The sequence below is a fragment of the Biomphalaria glabrata genome, chromosome 14 (genome assembly GCF_947242115.1).
Source record: "Biomphalaria glabrata chromosome 14, xgBioGlab47.1, whole genome shotgun sequence".
NCBI lineage: Eukaryota > Metazoa > Mollusca > Gastropoda > Planorbidae > Biomphalaria > Biomphalaria glabrata.
In genome coordinates this window covers 21,693,301-21,716,756 of record NC_074724.1, presented here as the reverse complement: position 1 = coordinate 21,716,756, position 23,456 = coordinate 21,693,301, and the positions used below count along the sequence as shown (strand labels likewise).

At 40.9% G+C, this 23,456-nt stretch overlaps 1 protein-coding gene across 12 annotated transcripts in view; it reads left to right on the top strand.

Moving 5' to 3' along the window:
• LOC106060412 (interference hedgehog-like) overlaps positions 1-23,456 on the top strand; it is a 305,626-nt gene that overhangs the window by 263,048 nt on the left and 19,122 nt on the right. For all 12 annotated transcript variants that reach the window (XM_056011673.1, XM_056011667.1, XM_056011671.1 and 9 more), the window contains 2 exons: positions 1,567-1,857; positions 6,110-6,259. In XM_056011673.1, the coding sequence (XP_055867648.1) occupies positions 1,567-1,857; positions 6,110-6,259 (441 nt within the window). The remainder of the gene's footprint in view (positions 1-1,566; positions 1,858-6,109; positions 6,260-23,456) is intronic.

The window sequence follows — 23,456 nt, the reverse complement described above, 5'->3', positions numbered from 1 at the left end:
CCGTTGTCTGGAGTTCAACTGCGTGCCTTCAGTGAGATCGTTGCTCTTTTTTTTTTTATTGCTGTTTGTGACGGACTTTTTTTCTCCTCAGTAAAATGTACATGATGTATTTTGTGATTTAGCACCCCCTCCCCTCCCCTCCATGCGTACTTATCTTGACTTACTTCAGAGATAGAGCTTCCCCATCTAGTTTCTTGGGAAGAAAAAAAAAACTTTACCGCAGGCTCTGCCCTTGTAGCTTGACATGCCCGCCCCACTCCCTTTCCCCAAACCATCTATAATAACCTCATCTAATACTTCTAACCACCTCTCCCCCCCCCACACTCACACACCGAGATGTAAACCTAGGGTCAAATATTCTCGCCGAAGACGAACGTTTGGTAGCGAATTTCACCAATTTCATTTGATGATTTTTCCAGACCTGTTCGCCAAACGTTGTGGAAATATGGGGGAGACGCTGGCGAGTCAAGTACATCATTGGTAGTGTACTTCTTTCTTTGTACACACTGAACATTGGTAGTGTACTAATCTCTTTGTACACACTGAACATTGGTAGTGTACTTCTCTCTTTGTACACACTGAACATTGGTAGTGTACTTCTCTCTTTGTACACACTGAACATTGGTAGTGCACTTCTCTCTTTGTACACACTGAACATTGGTAGTGTACTTCTCTCTTTGTACACATTGAACATTGGTAGTGCACTTCTCTCTTTGTACACACTGAACATTGGTAGTGCACTTCTCTCTTTGTACACACTGAACATTGGTAGTGCACTTCTCTCTTTGTACACACTGAACATTGGTAGTGCACTTCTCTCTTTGTACACACTGAACATTGGTAGTGCACTTCTCTCTTTGTACACACTGAACATTGGTAGTGCACTTCTCTCTTTGTACACACTGAACATTGGTAGTGCACTTCTCTCTTTGTACACACTGAACATTGGTAGTGCACTTCTCTCGTTGTACACACTGAACATTGGTAGTGCACTTCTCTCTTTGTACACACTGAACATTGGTAGTGTACTTCTCTCTTTGTACACACTGAACATTGGTAGTGCACTTCTCTCTTTGTACACACTGAACATTGGTAGTGCACTTCTCTCTTTGTACACACTGAACATAGGTAGTGTACTTCTTTCTTTGTACACATTGAACATTGGTAGTAGCGTCTGCCCTTTGTTCTGAACCAAACATTTTTGTAACATTGTTCTATGTTGGATCTTGTGGAGGTGGTCAGAAAAAAATCCAAATAGACTTTTTTTTTTAACATGATTTTTTTTAGTAGTTTGAAAATAATGTGGATAATAATATTAATTGGCATTGTAATACCATAATTTAGTTACGTTAAAAAAGAACAATGGAAACCATGTTTGGAGTCTAGGGGAACATATCACCTTATGTTTCATTTTCTCTCTCTCTCTCTCTCTCTCTCTTCTCTTTCCGTTTTAAGTTCTAATGTTGTTTGCCCTGTAGGTAATGAAGGCAATAAGTTCATACAAAAACACATCCCATTTATCTGTAGTAATTGTGCTAATTTTTATATGCCTTTGTATTGTTTCAGAGGTGTTCCCTGAATTTAGCGAGCAGCCCCAATCACAAGTATTCTCACATCATTCTCCGGTGACACTTCGGTGCGCCGCCACCCCAGAAGACGCCCAAATACGATGGCTTTTCAACGGCCAGCCTCTAGACGAGCGGCGACATACAAACCTGATAGTCCAAGGATCCAACCTGCACTTTTCTTACATACACCGGCACGCGGACCAGCACTCAGACTTAGGGGAGTACCGCTGTACCGCCACCACGTCACTAGGGACAGTCATCAGCCAACCGGCGATCTTGTCCAAGCCTGGTGAGTACATAGAGCTTGATAGAAACATCTCCAGTGTGTCTGCTGATAGAAACATCTCCAGTGTGCTCTGCTGATAGAAACATTTCCAGTGTGTCTGCTCCCTTTTTAAGCTATACACTGAACTGGTTGAGAGTTATTGTTCCAACGTTTAAGTTTGGTATTGTCTGTAAGTCACGCCCCTTGCAAAGATGAGTGTCAAGTTTGTTAGGAAATCAATTACAAATATCAATATTTCATCGACATAAGATTTCATTACAATATCAATATTTCATTAATAATTGATTACATAGCAATATCTGCATTTCGGATTCCCTTAGATACAAGAAGTAACTTTGAATTTAAAAGCTAAACATCGTAAAAATGAACTGAACATTAAGATTTCAAAGCTAATCTTAGCATCCATTTCACTCTTTGTTTACATCGTGATCACGTGATCGCCATATCATCATTGGTCATGCTACAGTACATGCCACTTCTAGAGCCAGTATTGTAGCGATGACTACATACAAATGTCACTTCGTTGTTGCCTAGCTCCACATGAAATGTATTACACTGCGAGTTGTACGTGGTTAGGGCAGCTGGCTTTCTCATTGGAGATCTTCTCCAGCCATTTGTTGTTGTTACTTTACTCGCCCAGTGTCTAGAACGCAGCCAGCCAATTCCATAACCTTACCTTTAAAAAAAAAAAGCGGTTGGAAGAATTAAGGAGGGGTGAGAGCCGGCAGATGGCGCTCTCCTCGGTGTTACGGCCCCAGCATCTTTCATTATGATCCTGTGATGAACTGGCGAGGAAGGAAAGGCGTGCTCGGAACAAGGAGGCGAAACATGGCTTGAACAAATAGATTATCGTCACAATGGTACGGGCTCGGCCTCTTGATTGCCCCCACATTTAGACGTTCTCCTTTCAAACGTTTTTTTTCCCGTTCCTCTGGTATCCCCTCGGCGGGTATGTAGTGGGTGTGTGTGTGTGTGTGATTTGTTTCGTTGGAAAGCACAACACGTGTTCATGGAACACTTTTACACGGTAACATGCCACCTGAACATGAACTATTTGGGGGACATTAATACAGGAAGAACTTTTTTTTTTTCTTGTTTGCTTTGCATGTTTGGACGCCCCTTTTTTAGAGCTCAAGATTTATACATTTCACCCCAAACCTCCGACAGAACGTAGAGCAATGGCCGGGGGGGGGGGCAATGGATTCGAACCTGGGACCGTCAAGACGACTCTTCAAAGCGCATACCACACGACTAGGCAGCCATCTTATCTTATTCGATAGTCCTCACATGAATTTGTCTGCTTCCCCCTCCCCCAAATATATCCTCCCTGTTTTGTTGAGGTGTTCCTAATGTAATGAACAGTCACGCAAAGGATGAGCGATACAAACAGTTATTTGTCTCCTTTTGTCTTCATTGAGTGTCCGTAGTTACGTAATAAATATATGGACAAAATGGCTGGCTGGGTTTGGGGTATTTACTTATCATATCTGTTTAAGTGCTGAAAAGTGGCTACCCGAACAACGACGGGCGTTCCGCTAGTGGAATGAAGAAAGAAGGCGGGTCTGAAAGCAATAGTAACTTGTTGTGACATGCGCAGTATCTATCGGAGGTCGAGGAACTTTACGAGTCAGCAGAGTATGGGTGCCACATGGTTGTTGGTCTTGAAGGAATGTCCTCACGGGACCCTAACGTTTCAGTTTCAGAATTCAAGGGAAGGAACTGTGGCTTAGAACGAACCTTGTGGTTATTCCCTCCTGTCCTAGACTTGCCATATTTCCTACTTTTTCGGCTATTACAAGCGCCCCCCTAGGGATTACATCGATCCGAGACTGTTACATCGTTGGTTACGTGGATGGGACTCTAACGGGCCCAGAAGCGGAATGGTTTTGAACGGAATGTTTTTGTGTGACTCAGAGTAACTTTAAAATTACGGTTGTTGCCTTAGGATAGAACCATCCCGCTCTGTTTCTGACTTACTTGGTTTATTGCTTTTTTTTTTTTTGTCTGGATAAGGGCAATGTCATTTTCTACCATTGTATCTACTATCTGATCTGATTCGGGTTTCTCGTTCCAAATATTGCTTTGACCATATCGTCACTGGACCAGAAGTCCAGAAAGACTATTACTTGTCTGTCTGTTCCAACTTCTCCCAGCTCCATCAAGTCTTCGTGTCGTAATGTAATTTTTTGTGTGGAGCTCAGGCAACACATGGTCCAAACGTCTCGGTTCGATCAGACTCACTCACCTTATTCTGGTTTTGATTTCTAGAAATAAAACGTTCTCAGCTTTAGTTCAATATTGCTGTACGTCACCAAGAAATAAGAGAACTAAATAAGAGAACTAAATAAGAGTTTGTGTCCAAACTTAGAAGAGGCCCACGATGTGATCCAGCCAGGCCAATAAACAGATTTCATTAATTTCAGCACGACTATCAGAAGAATCATCAACTACATCTCTTCCTCCTTCCATACCTTGTGCTGATTAAAAGTGTTACCAGCAGGATTTTATAAAGTGTTAAGCAACTGTTTTCTTTTGCTGGTCAATTAAGTAAACTGTCTTTGCCACAGTGTAGATGTACTGTCGTTTTGGTACATTGTCTTTGCCACGGTGTAAATGTACTTTCATTTTGGTACATTGTCTTTGCCACGGAATCGAAGACATTGTCATTATTGTTATTTTGACACAGAGTAGACAATGTCACTGTGCCCTAGATGTTACTTCTTGGATTGTCTGGAGATTAGGAAGGAATGTAGCCAGGAAGAACTTCCGACTTTGAAGAAATGACTTGATTAGAACGCTGGGATATTGAGATGTTAAGAAATACATTTTGTGAACGTAAATATGTTTTGAAATCATTTGGAACTCGGTTGTATGGCACAAGTTTGAAGGTCAATATTTGCTGGGTGGTTGCTGATGGGGGCACGACGTGCTCTGAATAGTCACATGCTCAGTTCCCCTCCCTCTTTCCAGTTTTTTTTTTTATTGTTCTATGCAGTCTAAATTAGTTTGTATTTGTTTTTGTCTTGGTATGTCTGTGTGTTGTGGTCTATGTTCAAAGTGTCTCAGAATGTTTCATAACAAATGTTCCCAAGTCGGATGTGAATTTCTTTTAAATATACATAACATTTAACACGTTTTTTTTGTTCATGTGATCTCGATCTAATTAAACCAGATCGTCTTTAGTTATGAAAGGCAAATAGGTTTTGGATGTGTCTAGATACTTTTAATTACTACAGTATCTAATGTGGTGCTATAGACATTCTATATATTCGTCTCACGTAAAGAAGATATGCAGAAAATGTGCTACCTCTGTGCTCCAACTTTCAGCAATGCAGTGCTAGATGTAGCTCTTGCGGGAAGTCCCCCCGCGCCCATTGGAATGTTCCAGAGAGAGACGAGTACACATGAAAGGCGGGGAGATAATCACAAATTTTGGTTGGTGGAGAAAGACAAGGGAAAGAGAACTCTTGGGTTTGATTTATCCCCACTGCTGGTTCAAGTGATGATCTGCCATGGAGCCTCGAAATGAGATTAATTACCTTCCGAGTCGTAAAAAAACAAAACTGTAAAGAAATTTTGTGTGTTGTGTTTGTTTCAAAAGTTGTTTTTTTTAAAAGTCTGGTGTTACTGTAAGAGAGAGAGAGAGATGGCCCGCCCCTAGCCAAGAATGAAGAAGATGGATGGTTGACTTTGGGACGCTACTGTGTCTGGTGAGCCTTGGCTCCAAGATGGAAGATGAGGGATGGGCTGTAGTTGTTAGTTAATTAACTGTAGACAGCGGTAAATACTTGAAGAGTTGGAGGGGGTGTGAGAGGGCGCCACTAGTTTGCTTGCAGAGGTTTAAAAAAAAGTTTTCTCTTCAGCCTCACATGTTGTGGAAGATATTGATGTGCTCCTGTCAGCTCGGATGATCTGAAGGGGAAGCGCTCTCCTTGTTTGTAACTTTTCTAGGCATCAGCTGATCCAGACATCATCCAGACATCATCCAGTCATCATCCAGACATCATCCAGTCATCCAAGTCATAGGAGCCAATAGGAACCTTCATTTGAGTCAAAATGTATAATGCACAACCTATTAGAGAGAGAAAAAAAAGGGGGGGGGGAGTAGATAAAAGAATCACTCGATCATTGGGTTTCAACAACATGTCAGAACCAAACCCTAATATATCTAGCAGTTTGTTTTAGGAAGTAGTATCAGTCACCAACAGTTTCATTTCATTGTCCTCTCCTAATGTAAACATGTTTCTTTTTCCAGTGCTCGGAACGTTCAGCCCGTCTCCAGATGTCAAGGTTACAGTTCCCGAAGGTGGATACGCTACACTGACCTGCGATCCCCCGGCCAGCAACCCTCCAGCCAAGATAGTCTTTCAGACCTCACGGGGCGACTTTGTGAATACGACTAGAGGTGAGTACCATATCATGAGCTCTAGTAGGGTAGAGAGATGCCCACACCATTGTGTATGTAAGTGTATAGCTGGAACATTGTCTAAGAATACAAGTACTTGTAGATGTGCCAATAGAACTGTTGATTTTGAATTTCTATTGCTTGTTTATGTTGAGTCTCTTTCTGAACTAGTCTCTCCTACAATATTTCTTGTGGCACTGACACCTGGCCTGTCTAGCCCTATACTAAATACTTAGATGCTCTATCAAATGGCTTTTCTTGACCTGTACTAAATACCTCGTGGCTCTATCAAGTGCATTTATTGACCTGTACTAACTGAGTACTACACCATAGCTCTTGTCACATGACTTTTCTCGCCCTGTACTAAATACCTCGTGGCTATGTCACGTGGCTTTTTCTCGCCCTGTACTAAATACCTTGTGGCTATGTCACGTGGCTTTTCTCGCCCTGTACTAAATACCTGGTGGCTCTGTCACGTGGAAGTGTCCATGATTGGGCCAGGGAATAGAAAGTGAAAAGTATTGCTATGTCTCACAGACCAAACGTTCACTCAGTTTTCTGGTGTATCAATAAATATGTTCAGACTTGATGCACGTTAGATTGGGGCACTCTTGGACATTACCAAAAATGGGGGAAAAAAAGGAATTGGTGGGGAGGCTAGGGGTTGGGAGGTTGTATTGACATTTCTGAATACTTTAGACAGTACAACTAACTGAAGTCACCCCACAGAAACTTTAATTACAAATGCTTACGATTTTTTTGTTTTGTTTTTGTTTCTAAGCTTGTGACCGCATTAGGGTAAGGGTCGATTGTTTTTGCCACATAAGACCCTCGTAAACCTGACCTCTCCAGCTCATTAGATTATTGCTCGAATGCATTATGTAAATCTCTGAGGCAGCTTTTAGTGGCTGGTACTATGTGCGGAGTTGTTTCTCAATACGTGGTCATTGAAGTGGCGGTATCAATACAATGACACATGAAATGGTTTCGTACATCAACAGAAAACAAACAGCACTGGGGATCTGAAACAACTTCTTTCCACTTCTAGGACGCACTTTTTACACACACTCACACATTGGTATATACACACACACTCTCCCTGACGGTCAGGTATCTTAGGCTGTTGTCTCAGTGACAAGATAATCTAAACTCCTATCAATTGATTGTAGACAAAGCAGGGGCGGCTACCTGTAGCAGAAAGTGTGAAGCTTCCCCCTCCCTCCCCCGTGTTTTGTGTTATCTGTCGACTGCCAGCTGGCTATGATATGTCAACACATGTCATTCACTTGCTGGTTTAGACCTGAGGTGTGGGTGTCGTCACTGACTGATGAGTTACACAGTAATAGTTCCTTGTCCAAATAGGCATGTCATTGGCTAGTAGAAACAGTTGGTACAACAGTCGGTCGATAACAATGTCCATAAGTTGGAAAATGACTAGGTGCATTGGTAAATGAGTAATTAGGGTAGTTAGGTAGCATTCCTTTTTTTTTATCAAGAGCGTGCGTGTTATTACTCTCTATATACCTCCCTCCTTCCCTCCACCCTCTCTCTCTCTCTCTCTCTCTCTCTCTCTTTCTCACTTTGATTTCTTTCCTCACCATTCTTTGTTTCATTGGCAGAATTGCACTAAATGTTACACCTAGGGGAGATAACACTACTGGTACACTTCCAACACTTAACACAATCAACATATTTATGTCCCTTGTAGTGTTCAACATAAACATCATTGGAATTGTGGGCTCTACACACAGAGAGGAAACAAAAGGTCTTATTTAAAACATTCAGTTTAACTTATTTAGTGTTAGGACAGCAGCTCTGCCTTAGCACCTTTTAATCTGGACAAGTGTGGCTATGAGGGTAAGCCTTAGCACCAGATTATAGTCTGGACAAGTGTGGCTATGAGGGTAAGCCTTAGCACCAGATTATAGTCTGGACAAGTGTGGCTATGAGGGTAAGCCTTAGCACCAGATTATAGTCTGGACAAGTGTGGCTATGAGGGTAAGCCTTAGCACCAGATTATAGTCTGGCCAAGTGTGGCTATGAGGGTAAGCCTTAGCACCAGATTATAGTCTGGACAAGTGTGGCTATGAGGGTAAGCCTTAGCACCAGATTATAGTCTGGCCAAGTGTGGCTATGAGGGTAAGCCTTAGCACCAGATTATAGTCTGGCCAAGTGTGGCTATGAGGGTAAGCCTTAGCACAATTCCTGTCTGGCCAGGTGTAACTATGAGGATAGGCCTTACCACTATTCTTGACTGGCCAGGTGTGGCTGTTCCAACTCTTACTCAAGACATCGCCTATTTCACCTTGGGAGGGGGTCAGTGTCCGTTGCTTCATGGTATGGACAAAAGAAAAACGATGAAGACGTCACATCAACCGGGCTTAAATTTCAATTAGAACTATGCCCTTGATTGGCAGGGACGTTAATTCCTAGCTCCGTTGAGCAGGCTCATTAATGAACTGCTGTAGTGTCCTTTAGGTGGGAGGAAAGGATTAGGGAACGAAACGAATTGAAAGAATAAAAAAAAAAGTCTTGATGGCCTCCACACCATCTCTTTCATTTCCGTCTTATCAACCCCGCCCTTCCCACGCACGCACTAAGTTGTTGAAAGAGAATCCTGTAGATGTTTTTCTTAAACCGTAGTTGATATTTTTACGCTCATAATTTCCTAAGTTTTTTTTCTTTCCTACTTTCATGTTTTTTTCCCCCTCGTATCATATTTATGTTTTCCCTTCTTTTGCTCCTGTCTGCCCAAACCTTCACCAGCCCACTTGCCATGCTCAGACTTTCTCAGCCGCGACCCTTAACCAAAGAAGTGAAGAGTTTTTAAAAAAAAAATACGTATTGCTGATGATGGGGAGGGGGGGGGTAACGTTTGGCTGTGTGAGTAGAAAGGGGGGTGGGGGTATTCAGAAGGTTGTTTTCCTAGATTTAAAAAAAAAGAAAAGCTAAGGGTTGCTTATTACTCATATTCTTGTAGCGCTTAGGATGGCGGCGCGCACGTGTGGAAGCAGTACGTAGTCGAAGGCGGATCCATCTGGTGGGACAAGAGCTGAACCATTTGTGGAGTGGGCCTGGGAGGGACACTAAAACAGGATTAAAGAGATGGATGCAATCAAAATGGCCGCTCTGAACAACGTTTGAAGAATATTCTCTGGGCTGAACAAATCCAATATTGACCTGTGAATCTCCTCAGTCTGAAATCTTGTCCTTGTATTTGTTTGTTATTAATGAAGTCTAAATCTGCTGTGTTGCATGTTTTATAGTGTATATAGTTCATGTTGGTAGCTACAGAAGAACACAGAGCAGCACTAGAGTAACGCCAGTAGCATTGAAGGTATTAGAGTAACGCCAGTAGCATTGAATGTATTAGAGTAACGCCAGTTCATTGAAGGTATTAGAGTAACACCAGTAGCATTGAAGGTATTAGAGTAACGCCAGTAGCATTGAAGGTATTAGAGTAACCCCAGTAGCATTGAAGGTATTAGAGTAACACCAGTAGCATTGAAGGTATTAGAGTAACGCCAGTAGCATTGAAGGTATTAGAGTAACGCCAGTAGCATTGAAGGTATTAGAGTAACGCCAGTAGCATTGAAGGTATTAGAGTAACCCCAGTAGCATTGAAGGTATTAGAGTAACCCCAGTAGCATTGAAGGTATTAGAGTAACACCAGTAGCATTGAAGGTATTAGAGTAACGCCAGTAGCATTGAAGGTATTAGAGTAACCCCAGTAGCATTGAAGGTATTATCTCCATGGCATTTGGCGTTAGAGGCTATTATACTGAAACAGTTCATTTTCTATCAAACTAGAAAGTCTTAAACTTCTAATGACTTGTTTCAACTGCTTAATTGATGATGTCAAACTACATCAATGAAAATGGACTTTGATATCATGATTTCGGTGTCTGTCTTTGGTAGTTAGAACACATTTAGTTGGATGAAAACCTGTTCTGATTTCCTTTCAATGTTCGGGTGTTATTTTTTAAATTTTTGTTGTGTTTACTAAGCACTTCAAGAGAACTGAAAACAAAAAGTGTATGTACAAAAAAACGGCAATTGGCTGCTTATTAACATTATATGACATTTGTAGATTCGGACAATCTTATAATGGTGTATAGCCGGATAAAAGCTGAAAAGGGTGAGGGGGTAGCATAAACGCCTAAACCTTGATCAGTGATCTACTGATAGACTCACTTTAGGTGTCCGCCGTTTCCCAGTTCATGAAAAAAAAAACAAAAAAAAAAAAACTCTAGATTTTGTTATGGCCTGTTTAGTGCCTTACATTAAGTAGTAGATGAAAACGAGGCCAGGTAGATGAGAACGAGGCAGTATTAGGCATAAAAATGAAACCGTTCTAGGAAGATGCTGGAATGAGAGAGAAAATGCCTTTGTTGTTGATTAGTTTGATGGTCGTCTTGTGTGTTTCTTCTTTGTAAGTATGTCTCTTCTCTATTGAATACATTCATGTCTCTCCAAATACTACTACAAATTAAAACTTATGTTTCAACGCGCCCTGCTTGAGTCTAGTTCCATGGGCGCCCACCTCCGCCCCTGAGCTCCTCTTTAAACTGCTTAATGTTTTATCAAAATGAAGATGAATGATGGAGTAACAGGATAATGTCCCTTGGCGCCTTCTTGAGATTACCTAGCTCTGGGCTGCTGGGTCAAGCCTATACAGAAAGAAATCACATCCACTACACTTTTTTTTTTTAATGCCGCTTTTTCTTACTTCCCTTGTTACTGACTTTAAACAAATTCTTCTTATTTCCCTTTGCTTACCCCAAACCACCGCTCCGCCCCATTTCATTTCTATTTGTTTAAAAATACATTTCAAGAAAAAGACAGGAGAAAACTAGAAAGCAGGAGAGAAAAAGGGGGGGGGGGATGAATGTTGTTGGTTTGATTCAATTATATCCAGAAATGTGTTTCCCTCTCAGCCACTTCTTGTCCTGGTTGGGTTTGATCAGATAGTGAACTAATCGTGTTCTAGACCAGAGCATTGATGCCTGTAACCACGTGGACAACACAAGATTTGTAGGTACATTTGTCTATTGACATCACCATGTTAAGTCTCTCATCTAGACTCTATATGCATGGAGTTGAGTGCTAGTGGTGCACTATTCAATCAGTGGATGGAACTTTTTCACATAATAAACTAGACATTTCTTGCCAGTTCTAGTGACATGTTGTATAATAATAATAATAACTAATAATAGTCTTTATTGTCAGTTGAGAGTTTTGTTTTAGGAGCTGTGCATTACACCAAACAAAACATTGTAACTATAACAAACCGAAATGTACATTCACACTTGACTCGCTCATAATTTACACGCGAAAAGCTTATATTAGATTGTTTCTATTTAATGATTTGATTGTCAGGGGAACTATAGAGTATCAGAACTCGACTAAATACCATCGCTATAATCTTATTCCTCACAATGAAACAATAATAATGTACTTTTAATTTAAAAGCTCGTTAAATTGAATTGTCTTCCCCTGTGATCTAAGAATAGCGTCTGATTACCGCTTTGTGCTATACGGCTAGTTGTGGAAGGTGTTTATGGAAGAAAGTAATTAGGTCGAGTGAGATTTTAATGAACTTTGAAATCCTCTTAAAAATATGCATAGATCAAGGATGTTTCGTGAGTTAGTTTTGTATCTTAGTATTACCAATGTGTACCATTTTCCTAGTCACATGTGTTTATTCTTTATGCATTGTATATCTTAATGGTTTAGAGCAGTGATGCCCAAAATACGGCCCACGGGCCACATCCGGCCCGCGACGTGGTTCCATCCGGCCCGCCGAAACGTTGGCACAAAGTGTAGAAAAAACCATTGTCCAAATAATAAATTTAAAGAATATATTTTCCTACGTAGAGTAAATCGATTGGTATCGATAGTAAGCCAACATATTTGTTTTATAAAGAGTGGCTCTTTTTAAAAGAACGTAACATTAAAGAGTTTTAGGAAATCAAACAAATAAGTCAACATTCTTGGTTTGAGACGCGATAGTTCGATTACACCTAGAGTGGAGGATTGATGAGATTATTTACCTAAAATAGAAGAAAATAAGTAGGATGTATGTCTTTTATCTGTTGCCGCTGACGAGTCTACCGACATATCTGATACCGCTCAAAATTTTGGTATTTATTTGCAATAAAAACAAGTTTTGAAATCAAAAAAATTGTAGCTATTTGAAGCATGCATGGATCGCCATGGGCGAAGTACTGACAAAAAGGTTTCAACCATCACAGACAATCTTTTTTCTTTTGAGAAATTAGTGGAACTATGGTTGACAGCTATAGTTTTTAGAAGTCAAATGGAACCGAGCCTCTGTGGTCTCATTGAATTATTCACCAACAAAATCTACTGACCATGTGATGATGATCGTGTTCAGATTGAACACTATTCGTCGTTTCTAAAATCCATCTGCGGCCAATGTGTCGATTGCACAGACAGAGCTACAACTGAAACTGATAGATTTACAAACTAGACATCCTTGCTTGATAAAGTTCAAGTGTTACAGACTATTCATTTCTACTGCGTGTTTCTTGCATAACCTTTTCGAAATCTCCGAAAACAAGTGTTATGGATGATCACAATAATTGCCTTACTGACTTAATCCTGTGCACTCCCAGAGGAGCATAGGGCCACAACCTCTCCAGCGAACTCAATTCTGAGCAGTTTTCTTCATCTGTTCCCAATAATTACAAGGACTTATTAGTGAGACAAACTTTTTCAGTGATGAATCGTGCGAAACCGATGCTACGTAATCGTATCGTCTCTTAGACATACATCTAGGAAGCGTGGTCGAGAGGTCAAGTGCGCTTAAACTTGAAGGGGGCCCGAGGTTCGACACCCGACTCGGGCAGAGTTGTGTTTAAAGAGAGCCTAAAGGCTTCACGGACAACCAACTCTTAGATACCCCCTCCCCCCAACTGGTCCACAAATGAGATTGGACCAAAAGCGCTCTGAGCATGCTGTAAGCATGAAAGTAACGCTATATAAAAGCTATAATAAAATTCTATGATTTAGGATAAACTTCTCATCAATGTAAACACTAGATTCACGGGTTTTTAATAAAAATTGGTTTATTGTATAATTCCCTTTTTTTCCCTTTTTTTATCATATGGCCCGCGAGTCGAGTGTCGGATATTAAAATGGCCCGCCGTCCGAGTGAGGTGGAGCATCACTGGTTTAGAGTGTAGACGGAATGCTTGCCTTTTGAATATAGAACATTACCAGAAGTAGTTCACAATAAAAGTCTTGTAGTTTTGTCTAGAAATTATTGACTTTTTTTGGTTTTAGTTTCGTGACATGTCTTGAGACATATTTTAATAAGCACTCTGTCTGGTAAGACTATTGTGTTACCATACAAATAGTTTCAATATCTAGTATTTGGTGCCTGTTGTGTGAAGAAAAATCTAGAAGGATCATTGTACTTGGCTTGGAAATCATTAACCTGATTCATTTTTTAGCGAAGTTGTATGACTTGAGGTCTCATGTTAGATTTTAAAAAAACACACATCCTCTTAGCCTAGAAGTCTCATGGACAGACATTCTGGAGGGAATGGAGCAAGAAGTTTTGTAGCACATTTGTCAGGAAGAAATAGAGTTGTGGATCTTACAAGTTAGACATTTTGCTAGTCTACTAAATAAAATAGTCTCCACTTAGTACTTACTAGGCTACTACCACGTTGATTCTAGTTCTAGTCTCAGTTCGAAGTTTGTTTTCTTTTTGTAAGTGATAGAAAGATGGGATGAGGCAGAGAAATGTGTGTGTGTGTGTTTAGTGAGAGGTACAGTGTGGAAGCAATGAAACGAGATATATCACGGGTCTGTGAGAGATCAGAAGTGGATTGGAGGGAGGGGTTCAAGGGAGGATGTAAGGCGTACCCCCCCCTTAACCCACCCACCCCCCTTTTTTGTGTTCTCAAACTACCCCAAACACTGAAGACAAATGCGTGTGTATTTTAAATTTCTTCCTAATCAAGAGACGCTGTATCGTGCCCCCAGATCTTAAGAAAGCTATCATTTAGACCGAAGGGGTTAAGAGATGTTTAGAGGAGGGGAGAGGGAGGTGTACGGGACTGTGCGTTATTTGCGGAATTCTAGGAGCAAGGGGAGACAGTATCTAGAAGGCAAATCTTTACGAACAGGAGTTCTCTTTCCATGCGTTTCCTTTCGTACGTGAGATTTGTTTTACTTACCTTTCTTAGGACTCTCTTTATTTCTGTCTCTCTTTCTGTCTCTCACTCATGTAACACGTGGTTTCATAATTAAAATCTATAAACAAACACCTCTCTCTCTCTCTTTCTCTCTCTCTCTTTTTCTCTCTTCATCCCAAAGCTTTGGCTTGATGTACTCTTGTAGTCTCACCATCTGTACTCTCTCCCTCTCTCTCTCTCTCTCCTCTCTCGCTCTCCTCTCTCTCTCTCTCTCTCTCTCTCTCTCTTGAACGCATGATTGCTCTACTCTTCTTGACCCCACACCTTTCCATTGATGCACTCTTGGAGTCTCTAATATTTCGTTTGTCCTCATCAGATTTCCTTCTCTAACCCCAATGTTTTTTCCCAAACTGGTTTTCTCTGTAGCACATAGAGCTAGTGTGTCAACACAGACATAATCTAGAAACACACAATCTTTGGTAATTACTCACTTTGACCTTCCTATCAATCTCTTCATCTCATCACTGTGCTCTACAAGACTCAAATCTCTCGGGCACAGGTCACATTCAAGAGTTTTTGTTCTTGCTTAGTTTTACAACTGTTGATTTCTATTTATTTGATAATAGAGACCGCCCCCACCAAACCCGGTCTTACATAGATCGCCCCTCTCCAAGACCCTTCTCGTTTTGAAAGCTGAAGTGTCTGGACTTAACATAATTGATCCCGCCAGGTGTCAGGGTTGTTTGTTGAGGCCGAGTACAGTGCACTCACTCACACGCGTCCTGTACTGACAAGTTGGAACTTACTATAGGATTAGGAGAGAGCGAAATCACATGGGAGGGGGGGGGAGTAGGTACTTCCTCTTAAAATATCAGTCGTCTTATAAGTTCTTACCAACAAGTAGAGTTCAGTGATTATTAACTAATGACTTAAGATTTGTATCAAATGTAAATGGATCTACTACTTCTGACAGATGGTACTCTTAAAAAAAAAAGGCATTTTCCCCTGAATTAGAACACCAACAAATGTCCATCTTTGGTTCTGCCTCATGATATATTTTTTCTTCATAAAAACCAACTTCCTATTACTCGAATGATTAATGGTTTCCTTCAAGTGCATTGACTATTTCCCATGCCATGGGATCCCATTGACCCTGGGTTTTTACTTAAGTGAATGATGACCTCTAGATGACCGGCCACTGGACCTAAGTGCCCATTCGTCGAATTCGGAACGGTTATCAACTGCGCCTGGTCAAGAGCGGACATCGCCATAGAGCCAAGAGGACGTGAAAGATAAAGTGTCACTGCTTCAAGGACCCTAGTAGATTCCAGAGAAGTGTGAGTTATCTCCACCTGGGCTCATCTAGGGCTTACATGTAAAGCAGCAGATTGAATCAGTTTACATTTAGAAAGAGACGATCAAGGCTGGCAGAATCCTGCATGTTTCAAGGGAACTGGACAACCTAATACAAGTGAACAAAACCAATTAGAACTGGACAGCCTAATACAAGTGAACAAAACAAAGTTAAACTGGACAGTCTAATACGAGTGAACAAGACAAGTTGAACTGGACAGCCTAATACAAGTGAACAAAACAAAGTTAAACTGGACAGTCTAATACGAGTGAACAAGACAAAGTTGAACTGGACAGCCTAATACAAGTGAACAAAACAAAGTTAAACTGGACAGTCTAATACGAGTGAACAAGACAAAGCTGAAATGGACAGCCTAATTACAAGTGAACAAAACAATTTTGAAATGGACAGCCAAGTAAACAAAATCTGAACAATTTTGAAGATGATTCTCCTTACAAAACCTGCACGTGAATGATTCCATTTAGAATGTCCACGCGACCTGTGTGGAAGTAGTTCTACTAGATAGCAATCACAGACTTCACTCACACATAACTTCACATTTCACTTATATTAGAATTTTGTTTGTTTGTTCAATGTTTTTGGTAATTGACTTATTCCTTAGTCATAGATTAACGTTAGTGATAAAGACACTGCTGCCTATACTAGTAACTTAATTAGTTGCTAGTCAAAGACTCAAGTTTGTATGTCTCCTAGACCCCTACTTTCACTCTATTAATATCTGTGTATGTTGCTGGGTCATGAAGAGAGCACAAAATCATTCTTTGTGTTCATAAATCAGATATTCTGACCTAGGACTCTAGAAATAGTTCACGCCAAGACATCCTTCTATTAAAGTCTACAAGCGACCAGCTACAGGTAGATTCTACATGGGGGTGACATTAGTTAGGTTAAAAAAAAAACAGCCAGTGAAATAAATAAAATGAAAAATGAGTCACGTGATAAGATTTGATGTTTGATAAACTCGCTGATAGATTTATTACTTTCTGAGTTGGCCCCGATGACCTGGGTAACCCATATCTCTCTAGGCATCCTCCTCCTTGAGATATCAGAAGTTTTTTTATACACATAGTTTCATTTTTTTATTTAGATATAGATATTGTTGTTTTTCATATTCATTACATAGAAACACACTCCGCTTCTCTCTCCCCCCCCCCTTTTTTTTTTTGTTTTTATTTTCTTTGGTACCTGACATCGTACGGACATGTGACGTGGCAACCAGCTATTTGTCTAAACTGCCCACAGGTTGTGACGTTACAAGTCAGTGTTCAGGCCTTCTGTAACGAATGGTCTCGGTTTGACCTCGGCCTCGATTTTTCGGTGTACAAAATTTGAACCGGCCATGTGCGGTGCCTGACAATATCTCAGCGAGTCTCTCCCCTCTTTTCTTTTCTATTATAACTTTGTTCCCCCTTCCCGCTTTCCTATCTTTGTATCATTACTTAATGTGGGCAGGGTTTCATTGTGGAAATCTGATTTATATCCACTTCCGTTTCTACACAACACACACACACACAATGAACACCCCCACTCCCCACGGGCTTTTCTTTTCTAACCTGTTGCCTCAGCTGCTTGCCTCTCAGCACGACAAAAGGCAACTGCTCATTCCAAAGCGCTAGCAATCTTATTTTAGGTTTGTTTGTTTCTTTGCACTAGAGGTTCGAAGACAAGCATTTTTATTTTTTAATTCATTGAGATACTAGAGTTTATTAGGTTAGATCATGTTAATGCCAGTGTTACCATCATTTCTATGTATAAATGGCAGCTGTTGCGGCTAGATGGACTCATTTAGTTTGTGTTTGAAGTTGAAGACAAACATTGGAGTAAGACAAGGAGACCAAAGCGCTGGTCACAGTGATAACATACGCAGACTTCCATGTACCAGGCTGATGTGACCAGAGACATTCAACTATTCGTCAACGTGTCATGTCATTGCTTCACGTGACGCTGTTGAGTGACACTGGCAGCTGCTGCTGTCACCGATGTCAAAATTTCACCATTTCATGTTTTACAAATGTCGAAAAGAATTCGCTGCTTTTGTTTTATTGGGTACACAGAACTGATAGAACCCTTTTTTATTGGGTGCACAGAACTGATAGAACCCTTTTTTATTGGGTGCACAGAACTGATAGAACCCTTTTTTATTGGGTGCACAGAACTGATAGAACCCTTTTTTATTGGGTGCACAGAACTGATAGAACCCTTTTTTATTGGGTGTACAGAACTGATGGAACCCTTTTTTATTGGGTGCACAGAACTGATGGAACCCTTTTTTATTGGGTGCACAGAACTGATAGAACCCTTTTTATTGGGTGCACAGAACTGATGGAACCCTTTTTTATTGGGTGCACAGAACTGATAGAACCCTTTTTTTATTGGGTGCACAGAACTGATAGAACCCTTTTTTTATTGGGTGCACAGAACTGATAGAACCCTTTTTTTTATTGGGTGCACAGAACTGATAGAACCCCTTTTATCCGCCACATCAGCGTACTAGAAGAGGGTAGAGGAAGGGGATACTACAAATCATTGGTCCATCCGTGTGAAAACAATGGCAAGATGTAGACATCGTCTCGTGGATCTGTCATTTTGTCTTTCATCTTCGCTTCTTGGACAATCTATAAATGACTTATGACAAATACATGTATATACCAAAAATTTGCTTTGGTCACAGTCTGATCCCGACAACGCTGAGAGTCTGTGTGTGTGTGTACACAATTGTGCCTCAGGACCTAAAAGTTTTGTTCAAGAAGACCCGAGGTTTTTAGTTGTTAAAATGTGTACTGCTGTGGTTGTGTTTCACTTGTACCTGTACTAATACTATTGTACTCTGTGTCTCCTGTTTGACATTCTGGTTCAAGTCATCTTTGCATTCCGACATAGAAAACAGAAACTCTCTTGCCTTCCTTCCAGTGTTAACGCCCCTGGCGCTCCAGTGCAAGTATTGCAACCTTGGCACCGACAACGTTCCGGGTTTGTGCATGGCTGGTGGAAAAGGGGGGGGGGTAGAGTTTAAAGCGAGATTGGGGGAATGCCCCGCTGCTTCCGTGATGAATAGGCGAGCAAGGGGCGCCTGGTGAGTTGGTAGAGACTCATTTATCTAGATTAAATTTCATACTTGTAACTTCCAGAACACCTTTTTTTTTTTTTTAACATTCTCTCTGCTTGCTCTGCACTGCCATCTTGTAGTGGGATGTAACTTTAAAACAAAGACACATTCAGTTCTACTGTAATTTCAACTCTCTGTTCTGCCCTTTTTCTCTTTCATTCTCCCTCTATTCTCTCTCTCTCTCTCCGTCTATCTCCGTCTTTTCTTATTTCTTTCTCTCTTTCTCTCTCTCTATTATACTCTTTCTTTCTCTGTCCTAATCTATCTGAATATTTCAGTGTCCTTCCCAGCTCTTATCTCCCCCTTTCTCTCATCTATGTTTCTAGGTAATAGAGTGACGTCATTTAGTCTGGAGACGTAAGTACTAAAATGTAGTTGCACATCTGCTCCTCCCCCCCCCTCCTGTACCATCACTTGACTGAATGACTCAATGATTGTGAGCAATGAAGAGCAGGATTGATTGGGTCCAGGTGATAGGTTCGCGCGGCTGCTGATACCCAGAATCACGGGGATGATTGCACCCGCTTCTGGCCAGTTCTTCATATGACCGCAGCCTTAATGCCTCTCATTTGTATCGCAAATATAGGATCGATAACTCTGGTAGCATAGATCTTGTTCTATTGTATATATGCCTTATTATTTTTTTACTTTATTATTAACAGTTGTCCCATGACATAACTTCAAAAGGTAATTAATATCAAGTCATACGTTATACCGTCGAGTCAATCTATTCTATTGGTTTAAACGTGAAATAGACTATTTAGAAAACTGCTATTTAGAAGGCTTACCTAGTGGTTAGGACTTGTAGAGGACTTGCGTTCCTAAGCGATTGAATGACTGACTGAAACTATGATTCTATTTGTTCTAAGACATAAATCTCTAACTCTAAAATGTCTTTTTGATCATTGACTAGGTCTGAGGTGTGAATCATGTCAAACACATTTACTCAAGAAACATTTTGTTGTTGTTCTGAATGTGTTTGTGTTATTTTGAAAACCAAACACTAGAAAATAGAATGGTTAGACAGACAGCAACATTATACATTTATCGGTTCATGTTATTTCTAAGATATGTCTGAATATTTTTGTCTTCTGCTGGCTGCTGGTAAGCACACGTCCAGCACCTGGCGTAATTAGCCTCTAGTGTCATCAGTTAGCTAAATTACTTCTGTCATTACTAGCGGTATCAGATTCTCTTGGTCAGCACCTGAGTGAAGTGATTCTTCCGGATAGACCCACAAATGTTTTCATTTGACCACTTTAGAAGAGAGACAGACAGACAGAGAGAGAGAGAGAATGTTTAAAATGTTGTTTCATTATTTCTGTACAAATGTCTAAATACAAATGTCCATTGCTGCAGCTTCACAAACTATTCAAGTTACAGTTTTGATCTTTGATCTAGAATTAAGATTTGCTTTAGTTGAATCATTGAAAGCCCGTAGCCTGCAGGTCAGCCATTAGTTCGTCTTGTAACCAACACAGTCAGATCATTAGTTCGTCTTGTAACCAACACAGTCAGATCATTAGTTCGTCTTGTAACCAACACAGTCAGATCATTAGTTCGTCTTGTAACCAACACAGTCAGATCATTAGTTCGTCTTGTAACCAACACAGTCAGATCATTAGTTCGTCTTGTAACCAACACAGTCAGATCATTAGTTCGTCTTGTAACCAACACAGTCAGATCATTAGTTCGTCTTGTAACCAACACAGTCAGATCATTAGTTCGTCTTGTAACCAACACAGTCAGATCATTAGTTCGTCTTGTAACCAACACAGTCAGATCATTAGTTCGTCTTGTAACCAACACAGTCAGATCATTAGTTCGTCTTGTAACCAACACAGTCAGATCATTAGTTCGTCTTGTAACCAACACAGTCAGATCATTAGTTCGTCTTGTAACCAACACAGTCAGATCATTAGTTCGTCTTGTAACCAACACAGTCAGATCATTAGTTCGTCTTGTAACCAACACAGTCAGCCATTAGTTCGTCTTGTAACCAACACAGTCAGATCATTAGCGGCGCGTGGAGATATTTTTGACATTCTCCTATCTCCATCCCAGTTTCACCAACTTCAGCTCCAGCTGATCTACGCTCACTGGAAGGTTTCATTCATTGCTGCTCTCCATCCCAGTTTCACCAACTTCAGCTCCAGCTGATCTACGCTCACTGGAAGGTTTCATTCATTGCTGCTCGACTGCCCTATAAAATATTCAAGGTGCTGGGGGAGGGGGGGGGGGGAGAGGACTAAATTGTCACTCAAGGCCCATCTCTTTTTAGACATGAAAGAATTCCCTGACAGTGACAATCTTTTTTTTTTTTGTCATCTTTTAGTGAAAGTTTTTAATGTTACCTTGTAACAAATCCCAACCTAGAGCTACTGCCTCGTCTTGAAACGTCTTGTGCATAGAGAGATTTAGACTGATAGAAATGGCATCTGCCAAGATATTGAGTCCTAATCATGTTTAGGTCCACTGAGAATCTAATGCCCATAAGAAGTTTTCTGTCATTTGGCTAGAACGGAGGAGGTGGGGGTGCAGTAAGATTTAATGTCACCGATTAGTATTACGTCTAGGTTCTACTAAAGCCCCGTACACCGCCAGGTGGCGTCTGGAGACTTCAGATAGCGGAGGTATTTGTGTCACCCATGTGAGATTTTGACGACTCCCCCCCCCCCCCCCCCACATCCACCCGAATCTGTTTCCAGTTGGATGAATGTCTTAAGAGGTAGAAAAAAAAAGGAGGGGGGGGGGTTGAGAAAGCGTGTTGCTGTCACTGGTCTGTCATTACTAGCAGGAGCTCGTGAAACTTAGCAAGTCTTTTGGCCTCGCTCTCACGATTTCAATCTCGTTCATCTCACTTTTGATTTCGCCAATGAAATAATTGGAAGGCTGCATTGTCGTCTGCTTTGATAGCCATAGAGAAAATCACCAAAAGTGTCTTGAAGTCTTAGCATTTGATTCAGCGTCTAATATCGACTCTGAGAGTGCAAAGGGGGGAGGGGGGGGGAGATGTCACACTTGAGTAATTGTTGCCTGCGTCTGTTAAGTCTTGGGTTGGGGGGGGGGAGCGAACAGTGTGTGTGTGTGTAGACCTCTATTTAGAAGGTTCTTTCTCTCTTGCTAACATTGTATGTGTGTGTAGACCTCTATTTAGAAGTTTTTTTCTCTCTTGCTAACATTGTATGTGTGTGTAGACCTCTATTTTGAAGTTTCTTTCTCTCTTGCTAACATTGTATGTGTGTGTAGACCTCTATTTAGAAGTTTCTTTCTCTCTTGCTAACATTGTATGTGTGTGACAAAGAAAGACAAGAGATAACACACTAGGGCTAGTCTTGTTGGGAAGAACCTGTTTTAAGGAAACACCACCAGACCCTGTCTTAAGGAAACACCACCAGACACTGTCTTAATGAAACACCACCAGACACTGTCTTAATGAAACACCACCAGACACTGTCTTAAGGAAACACCACCAGACCCTGTCTTAATGAAACACTGTCTTAAGGAAACACCACCAGACCCTGTCTTAATGAAACACTTTGTCCTGTAGTTCTAAAACTTTTCTCCCCGTCTCCCAGACATTTGTTGTGTGAATGGTTAACAACTTACAATGTCCAGTAGTGTGTCCTGTGAATGGTTAACTACTTACATTGTCCAGTAGTGTGTCCTGTGAATGGTTAACTACTTACATTGTCCAGTAGTGTGTCATGTGAATGGTTAACAACTTACATTGTCCAGTAGTGTGTCCTGTGAATGGTTAACTACTTACATTGTCCAGTAGTGTGTTATGTGAATGGTTAACTACTTACATTGTCCAGTAGTGTGTCATGTGAATGGTTAACTACTTACATTGTCAGTAGTGTGTCCTAACACCAAACATTTCCAGTAGTGTGTGCTGTGACTTGTTAACACCTACCACTGTCCAGTAGTGAATTCTGAGGCTGCGTTATTTGGAGAACGTGTTTCGTGGACCACCAATGGCTCGCTCCCCGGCTACTGACTAGACACAGTCATGCCATTGGTTCAAGATGTACAAAGTGAACCTATGAATCTCTCACTTAGAGTTGGATTTGTTGCTGGAACATTTCCTTGACACAAGCACTTCAACTCAGCTTACTTCGGTCTAGTCTTTGATACACACCTATTACGAACTACTTTTGTTAAAGAACGCTCTGTCTTAATCGCTACATTACCTTATACCCACACCCTTCGTTTCTTTTTTAATTAATATTTTCAATGATTCTTGAAACGGTTCGACATTTCTCTCCGTATAGCTCTTCAAATGTCTCACCTAATCTTTTGTCATTCTTGGTTTTAGTTTATTTGGTGCATGTGGGAACAAAAATAAGGAAAGGGGGAGGGAGGGGGGCTGTACCTCCAGATGAAAAGAGTTCAAATATCTTGTGTCTACGTCGTCTGCCTGGATCACGGCGGTATAGCTTTTCTTCGCGCTCAGAAGGCCGAAAGATTTCAAGTTGGAGCCGTATCTGTCCCTACTCTACGCTTGAGTGCGGGTAGACTTTCAATTCAAGGGGTAGACTTAGGGCA